The 9,405-nt window shown below is 38.8% G+C and overlaps 1 protein-coding gene across 2 annotated transcripts in view; it reads left to right on the plus strand.

Annotated features, from left to right (window-relative positions):
• The window catches only part of RAB31 (RAB31, member RAS oncogene family), a 64,117-nt gene extending 59,299 nt beyond the window's left edge, over positions 1-4,818 (plus strand). For both annotated transcript variants that reach the window (XM_087756765.1, XM_087756773.1), the window contains exon 7: positions 546-4,818. In XM_087756765.1, the coding sequence (XP_087612891.1) occupies positions 546-643 (98 nt within the window). In that variant the 3' untranslated portion in view covers positions 644-4,818. The remainder of the gene's footprint in view (positions 1-545) is intronic.
• Positions 4,819-9,405: the final 4,587 nt, after the last annotated feature.

Consider the following 9,405-nt stretch of genomic DNA (forward strand, 5'->3'; position numbering starts at 1 on the left):
TTAAGTAATCAAAGCTGTCAACTGAAAAGACATGGGCACCCCTCAAAGGAGGGAGGCATTCAATGAAAAGAACAGATTTTTTTTTTTTTTCTTTTTCAAGTATAGGCAGCGTGTGTTTAGTTACAGTGCTCTGTAAAACTCTAGTGTACAAGGACTAAATGCCATGCAGGTTTAGGACAGGCAAGATCTTATTAAACTAGCACCATTCACATTTAAGTAGAATTAGCAGAAAGCCAAGAATTTTCTCTTTCTTAGTTGTAAGGTGCTCAGTGAGATAACTATTTTTTTTATATGCATAGATAACGTAATTTCACTGTACTTCATGCGTTCTCAATAGCCATATTTCATGTATTTTTTTAAATGTGAAAATCTTCTTTCATAAGCAGGATGCAAGGAAAAAGATTCAAGGTACACAGGAGACAGTCGTTTTCTGGTGAAGTTTCACAGATGTAATTCTTATGCAACCTAACTCATCCTAACTGCTATCTGCACGTGTTGTTACTACATCAGGAAAATTGAATTCACTGTCTCTTCCTGTGTTTCAGGTCGGCAAATTCCACCCTTAGATCCTCATGAAAATGGTAACAATGGAGCAATCAAACTTGGAAAGCAGACTTCACAGACGGGTAGGCGGTGCTGCTGACCCAACTTGATCTTTTTAAATTTACTTGAAAAACAGCACCATTTGCTTTTTTTTCACTGAGAAAGGACTTCATGGTCTCAGCGATGTGGCTCCTTATCTTGAAAGCAGTAATTTCAATACTTCCCATGAGCAATAATGCAAGGACCAGAAGCAGAAAGCTTTACTTCAAAGGGATTTTGCAAAACTGAGTTGGAAAATCCTCTCTAATATCCTGTCAAAATTACAATGTCAAAGTACTCTGATTCTCTGTTTAAGCCAATGACTGGTTTTTTTTAATAAAAAGATCCTTTTATATATAAAATTTTAGATTTGCTGCAAAAACTTCTCTTCTTACATTGCAAAGTGGACTTGCCATGTTTTTAGAGTTTTCTCTGTAATAATAGGGTGAAAAAAACCCCATAGAACCTGAATTTTGGCTTACAGTTTCTCTGCCATCTTTCTACCTGGACTCTGCTTCTGTATTTTTCTAAGTCTGTAGCTTCATCTCATACTTGCAGTAAACATCAGCAAGAAATGGACTGAATTTGCTAACTAGAAAAAAAAAATGGATCCAAAGGATGAGCGAGAGCAATTTTTACAGGCTGGAAGTCAAAACCTGTGTCAGGAGGTGCTGTGTATGTGAAAGAAGGAATTGTCATGAAGGAGACTGCTGGACCCCATGCAGTTCCCAGTCTGCTCCGGAAAGAAGTGAAGACGCAGCCACTGTGCTTTGCCTGGATTGGTTCCCTTTCCAGGGCGTAGGCTTCATTAATTACTGAAATTGTAAAAAAAAACCCATAAATGCCAGCTTTATCTCCACTACTTACCAGGTTTCCTCCAAATCAGTGCCCCAGACCATAGCCGTCTCTGCTCAAAGATGTCACTTCCCTGGTTTCTAAAAGAGAGTGCCACACTGCCCCACTCCTTTGTGGTCTCACTGCAGTGCTCCAAGAAGCCTTCAAGTCGGAAGAACGATATTTCTGTACAAAAACAGCTTAAGAGAGAATTTGGGGTTAAAGGCTGGAATCTAATAAAACAAACCAGAGTGTTTCTTTATAAATGCAATTCTGTGAATTTGTGGAGTAGTCTTCTCACCTAAGTGGGGATGCAGTATGGAAGACCTGCTGCATGATACGTTTGAAGCTTGATGCACTTGAAAATACAGTATTAAAAAAAAATCCAATAGGTGGTTATGAACTAGAGATAATGTAGAACTGTATGCGTTCTCCACTTCCATCTTTTATGAATGTGTGTGACTGAGATGATAAAATACGAATTTGTCTTCATCAATTTAATTGGAAATCGGAACTGGGGTAAGAATGCAGGCTTCAAAACCAAAGCCCAGCCTGCATTCCACAACATTAATTTGTTCTCTTATGAGGAAAATTAACCTCACTGCACATTTGTTGGAGGACTTAGGAAAAGCAAACAAAAGGGAAAAACAGCTTTCCACCATAAATCATGAACAGGCAGGCTAGAGCTGGGTTTCTGTGTTTATACATAAAAACCAGACCTCATTGCTTGGTTGTGAGATGGCTTTGATAAAATGGCACTAATTATTAGGGCTTGAAACAGAGCCAGATGATATCAACAGGTACGTTTCTTTGTCTTCAGAGGGCTTGAAGTAGTTATAGGTGGGAAATGTTCCACCGGATTTTATCTAAGAATCTAAGCTGCATTGTTTTTTCACATAGAATCCATTTCTCAGATATTTTAGACTCCTTTGGAAGCACTCATACTTGAAAATATGCCCTTGGATAATACACAGACTCAGACAGCTACCATGAGAAAGGATATTTCAAGTAAACTTTCAGTTGTCACCTGTGCTGATATATGATCCACGTCGCTGCTTCAGTGCAGCAACTATTTGACAGATAACGCAGGGTTTAAGTGAAAATTCAGCAACCACCATTGTTGATAGCTGGGGAGGGAGGCAGGCTCCTTTAGGGAACGTTTCATCCCATCCTAGTACAAGCAAGTCTGCCATGGGTGCCTGGCTCTTTCAACTGGCTCTGGAGGGAGACGTTAACCTGGCCTTCAGCGCTAAAGAAATATCAAACTTATCAACATCACAAATTCGTATAATTTATGGGATCTATAATCCAATGCTGCAAGAGATCTGGTTCTTCCTAAATAAAACCCAGTAAAAGGCTAGACCTGTTACCAAGAAAACAAGGTGAGTTCGAACCCATGTTTTTAAAGGTGTCATGAATTTTAGTTCAACATATAGTAGTTATGCATAACTGATTTTTAAGCTTTCATGAATCTTCGTGGCATATTTCTTTTTTTTTTTTAACGTGACATCTCGAAACTCGTCAAACCCTACTTGAGATGTCTGGAAGTTTTGTAAGACAATTCTGTGAGTACCTTGTCTACTCTAATTTATGCGAGAACTGGCAGTTGGTGCTGATCTGTATGGAGTAGATGTTGTCTTGAACAACCAGCTCTCAGAGCTGCTATTGAGCTGTATGTGAATGAGAACAGGTTTATATGTTAAAGTAGTTTAAAATTGGAAGTTGTTGCAGTGGATCTCTGGCAGATTTTAAAATTCAAATGCTGGCTAAATAGGCTCAAAGATATTTTTGCATTTGGTGGGCCAAATCTAAACCACCTTATTCTGCTTTTAGTCAAGAAAAAGATTTAAATGAATAAGGATTCTGATTGTATAAGTTCTTGAGATTTGGGTTACGGTGAGCTTCAGTAAGGAACTCTGAAGTCACAGGTGAAAAAATAAGAGGCTACTGCGCTGTGCAGAGCAGCTCATGGTTTTTTTGGAGACAGGGCTCGCCTTCGACGATGATGTTGCCTCTCTGCTGTTTGTCAAAGCTAAACTGCAGCTTTAACCTGCCTCTTCAAATAGGGGAACGGTTTGTTTTAAAAATTGTGATTTTCAAATGTAAAATTCATGATTTCTGCTTCCTTTTGTTGCCTGTGTTGCTTGGAAAGTACCACCACCCTTCATAAACAGTCAGAAGAATGACATACAAAAAAACCCCAAACTCAGAGTCAAAAGTTTCAGCAGCAACTGGAATTCCTCTTAGTAGTTAATGGCTGGTGAAAAGCTAAATTACTGTACAGGAGCACCTGACTCTGTAGCTGATCTGCTCCAATAATAAGAATAATAATAGTAACGCTGCAGTTCTCGGTTGGGCCAGCTGCTGCTGGATTTGTCCAAGATTGGTTTTCTCAAGAGAGCTGGCAGTAGGACTGAAGCACAGGCTGCAGTGCCAAGGATGTTTGGTGGAGCTTGTTTGCACCGTGACTCAAGACTGTGACTGTCCAGTGGTGGGTGACTTGCTTTTCTGGCTTGTCATGAACTAGTTTAAAAACAAGATTCCGAAGGAACTAGTTTTCATATATGCTCTGCATATGTGTGTGTATATAAGTACAGTTTTATATTGTTATGCTGACATGTAGTGTTTTTTTCACTATGTCTGGTTCTCATATACTGCACATTGTATTCTGTAAGTACATTTTTTTGTTAACGGTCATTTCACCTTTATGAACTTAAAGTTACGGATCAAAGGTAGCAAGAAGATGGAGATACACATAGGTACAATTGTTGACTTGCCATTCTTATGCATGAAAATGGCATATGATAGAAAAAGTCTGTCTTGCAGACCGAGAAATCTAAAAAAGGCCATTATTATCCAAGAATTGGGACTCGGAAGTAATAAAGTTACTCTCAAAAAAAAAAAAAAAGAAAAGAAAAAAAATTGATTATTTTTGTTCGTGGTACAGCAGGTCTACCTGAAGTGCTACAGTGTGACATGGGTTTGTATCAATACCTAGAGAAGTTACCTGTCATCCCTTGTCTTCACTAATCCTTCATGGCACGTGGTGATAAGTGTGACTAGATAGACATGGGAGCACTCTGACTATAATCAGACCTTTTCAGTATGGTGATGATATATTTTACTATCCTACCCTTAATTATTTAAACGAGAGTCAGTGATAAATTGTAAGTTTAAAATCACCTGCTAAGTACTCTTCCTCTGTTTTGTTTATATAAGGGCTTTGACTGGGCTGGACCCACTCGCTTCATATATGGGATGCTGCAATCTGTTAATACTTTACCTTCTGTTTTACATATTAATTGTATCATACCTAATAATATTTTTTGCCCTAAAATGTAGTTTTTGTGTTTTATTTAACCTACAACGATTAACGCCAATAAATGTTTTAAATACCTCTGATTTGGGGATGTCTCTGGTTTCAATAAAGCAGAACAAAATAGGTCCCATTTTCCACATCATTCCTCTTGACGAAGGGCTGTCTGCAGCCTGTGGATTGCACATTACCTGGGATTTAAATGCTGCTTGAAACGTGTGGCTGGCCTTTTAGAAGAAACTGAATGCATTCCTGGGGGATCCTGCAGTGCAGGTAAACTTTCAAAAACCAGAAAAAGATTATCTGAAAATCCTGTTGCTAAGTTATTTGATTTATCCATTAGAAGAGAGGTACCTGAGTGGCCAGCATCAACTTGGAAATTTAGAATAGTAGCTGTCAGTAGAAAGTGAGTTTACAGTTACCACTTGCTTTGAATAGCAACCATGACTACTATGGCTTCTAAGACACTTTCTCTTTTGTATGTTTTTATTTTGGTGGTACGTTTAATTTTTTTCCCTCGAACTTGTCCTTAGGAGTTAAGAATTAACACTCCCTTAAGAAGTAAGCAGTATTTCATACCTCTTAGTGCTATTGTTTCAAGAGGTCTTTTTGCACCAGAAGTTTTTTGCACTGTCTGGTTCATATTTTTGCACTGTCTGGTTCATATTTTCAAAGTGGTTACCACAACTATGAGGACTATGAATAAAGGGTTGGGTTTTTTTAAGGAAAAACAGGTTTTTACAGTAAGGCTTTCCTAGCTACCGTGATAAATTCAATGCACACCAGTACACAAGAAGCACAGTAACTCAGCAGCACAGAACACCATTTCTGTATGTAAGGAGAAACCAGTATTTCAAAGGGGATTACATAGGTTCTGAGTTTTGTTACTGCTTGAAGATACCCAGCAGGATCTGTTCCCTGCTTTAAAGCATTTATAATCATATTGAAAAAATTATGTATCTTATCTCCAGCTATATGTAAATAAAAATGAACCCAGGTACGTAACTGTAAACTGTAAAAGGAAATGTACTTAATTCAAAGAAAGCCTAAGTAAGCCCCTCTTAACTATTACTAATGTGCTGGAAAATCAGAAGTGAAAGCTGTTTTTCCTTCCAGTGTGGAAAGAGAGTTGTGCCTCTCGATGGATCAGTCCTTGCATTGTCAATGGGATGTTTTACACGGCTTGGAAGTATGTTCCTGTAGTGCTTTATGTTAGTTTAGAGTTGAATTTAGCAATGAGAGGGGAGCTGTACAATTGCCTGGAAAATCCTCTGCTTTCCTTTTGAAGACTGAAGATTGTGTCTCGGGGTACTTAAGGAAAATTATTTGACATTTCGGCCTTCAAAATCTTCACAACAGCAGCTTCAGCCTTTCTGCAGAGAGCAACATAGGACGCCCTGCTGTGATCTCCTGAGCACTGTTCTGAAATCAGGACAGCAAGGCTGATGAAATAGCCTGTGTATCTACTTCATACCTCCACCCCCTCACCCAGTCTGTAAAAGTGTTTAGGCTGCTACCAGGTTTGTGAAATGCCTTCCTTTCCTGAAAGGAAAACAGTAAGCTGCAGGATTTTTTTCTTTTATTTTTTTTTCCCCCCTCCTCAATGTTGTGTTACACAAGGCTACAGAGTAATTTTCTTAAAAGCATTAAAACACTCATGGGAGGATAGAGCGGCTGAACGTATTTGTACGAATGCCTCTGTTAATTGGTGCAGGTCACTCCCTAAGGACTCAGCGTCAGGCATAGGATGCATTCATGTGTAACGGGGTTCTTGACCATTAATAAGATGGGCTTTTGATTACATCCATTTTTTAACAGCTGGACCAGTGCTAACTGCATTGCTTGATATAAATGCTCTCTCACTGTTCAAAAGTAAGACTCTTCACTAGAAACTGTAAAACCAATAGTTGACCGCATTTAGCAGGTTAAGATGAGAAGGAATAAGTAATAGCATAATGTAGCAAAATACAGCCTTTTTCATGTCTGAAAAATCTATTTCAGATGGGTTTTTTCTCTCTCAATTAAGCTCTGTAAGAAGAGTCCTTATTGCACAATGTCTGTATTTTTACCCTTCTCATACTACCACGTGGATCTTGATGCAGATTAGTTTGCGTTATCACTTACCACTGCTGTGTATTTTGTAGGAATATATATAGGACAGGCTCATGATATTAGAATTCATAATCACTGTGTTTTCAATAGATACGGTGTAGAAGTGTTACTGAAATTGTTTTGTAACACAGTTGTGAAAACTTGAATGTAGTACACTGGCAGAACTTGAAGTGTAAGAAAGAGACCTGTACTAACTTGCAATTAACAAGTTTTTAATAAGATGTCATTATTCAGTGCAGGAAAGTCTAGCCCTAGGGTGGAAAAGAATTTTGAGGCTTCTGGTTAGGTATTAAACATTTATCAGCTTGAGAAGGATTTCTTTTTTCTGGCTGTTAAATTACTCCAGCGAAAAATCATTTTTATCCCTGAGACTCCCTGAAGTATTTAAAAACAAATATGCTTTCTTTGAAAAGCACTGACCTTGTTTTCTCAAAACCTCCCTGAGAACCCGAGCTTTATCTTTCTCATCATCTGTCAAAAGTTCTTTGAGACACACCTTACTTATGATGAAACACTCAACCTTTCTGATTGCCACACTTTGAGAATTTTAGAAAACAAAAATGCATTTCCCCCGAAGTCCATTTAATTCACATCTATTTTACCTAGTTGGTGCCATTCCTGCTCTCTCCATGACAGTAAAATACGTGTTTAAATAAGAAGATAAATACCTAACAACTAAATCCCTGTTCCCCTACAGCAAGTAGAGTACTCTGGGGAAATGATCTGTTACAGACTGAGAGAGACAATCCTTAGGCTTCTGATTACTTATTGACAAGTACCAATCAATAAGGAAGTTAGCTTACATGTCTAAGAGATGCCCTTGAGGAGAATGAGCATCACGTTCCTTCCTCTTTGTTAATATAGCGTGACTTGGGGGGCAAGTGATAGCATTGCTGTTACTGACTTAAAATAAATAAAAAATGAATAAGAGGATAGTAACAGTTTCTCTTCACTTGTTTAATAGGGTTGAAATGTAGGTTAAGCACCTTATAAAAGAAATCCCTGCTTCTTGTCATCTTCAAAGAATCTGGCTGCTTTGCTGACAAATATATGTTGGGAGTTTTCACAGAGATTTAGCAAGGAAGAGCAATGGATGCAACCTGGATGACACAGTGCATTTCAAAATCCCTTTCTAATATTCTAGCTCTGCAAAAAATCAAGTCATCCGCAAACCTAGAGTCACTACCAAATATCCAAGTTCCTGTCTGTGTTCATCACTCATCACGCGGGACAATTTTGCACTGTAGGTATTTACCAAAAAAGCATAAAATGTGCAGTAGGAATCTAATAAGAGCCCTCAGAAAGAAGGACGTTCAAAATAAAGACTTAAATATTCTGTGCTATTTCTTGAGACAGTCAGGAACCCAAATGAGAATGAAATAGCTTTCCTGGCACCATTCCCTGTAGAGATACCATTTGTCCTCTGAGTTTCACCACACTCTGTAGGTCATTCCTGGTTCTTAGGGAAAATTTGCTTTCAAGGTGGCAACCTGAACCGCCTGCTGGCACCTAACCAGCTCTCCTCCTACAGCACAGCCTTTCACACCGGAATGGTTCTCCCCATAGTCACAGTAAGGAGGGACAGAACTCTTATTAGCGGCTGATGTATCTAATGGAGGTGACTCAGTTTCTTGGCAGTTTTGAATACAAAGGAGGCTTTTGAGATATGCTGGAAATATGAACTCATAATGATCTAGGAAAGGGCTCTCAACAGATAAACTTGTTTCCTCGTGACAGAGATACCAGAAGAGGAAACGGGGCGGGGGGGAGGAGAGGGGCGGTTATAAGTTTTCGACCTTGGTCTTTTTTTTTTTTTTTTATGTTTTTATGAGGTGAAATTTCTGGAGGGGAAATAGGTTTCTTGAAATGAGAACAAAGCCAGAATGTCATGTTGATTACAAAATTCTGAAGAGGGAAAATAGCGATTAGAACTGAAAAGAAGGGACAAACAGCATGATGATGTCCTACCCTGGAAGATACTCTTCATGGTGGGTCACAACCCCATCGAGGTGACAGAGGAGGAACAAAAATGATGTCTGAAATAGAAAATTTGGATTTAGGGTAACAAGGATATCATAAATGGTCAAAGAGTGCTTATACATGCATTATGCCATGTTAACATCATTGTTACTTGAGAACCCTAGCTAAAAATGAGCATAAACAAATACAAGATTAAGAGTGCAGCAGGTGCCTAGACTCCACCTGTAAAAAATGATACTATATCTTTACCTGTGGGTATGCCTGAATTTACACAGTACAAAGTCCACTGAATAAAAGATGATGCCCATTCACGTAGTCCATGACACACTGGTTACTGACTTGGAGCCCTGCACAAAGGGCTTCGGTTAATACATTCCAGTGCACTTACGTAGCCACCCTGCCCGCATGGTTTAGCTTTTCATGAAGCTTGATTCTGGCTGAAGGAGGTCTTGGCATGATGGATAGCTCTGCACAAAAAGGAGAAATTGATCCAGAGAAGACTAAGGAAGAAAGGATGAGGTGGCGATAAATGTACCCAAGTAGATTTGCATTGACTGATTTAACCACGGCATGTAGTACGT

Source organism: Nipponia nippon, unplaced genomic scaffold (genome assembly GCF_047370975.1).
Source record: "Nipponia nippon isolate SJK-2023a ecotype South Korea unplaced genomic scaffold, ASM4737097v1 scaffold_1, whole genome shotgun sequence".
Lineage (NCBI taxonomy): Eukaryota > Metazoa > Chordata > Aves > Pelecaniformes > Threskiornithidae > Nipponia > Nipponia nippon.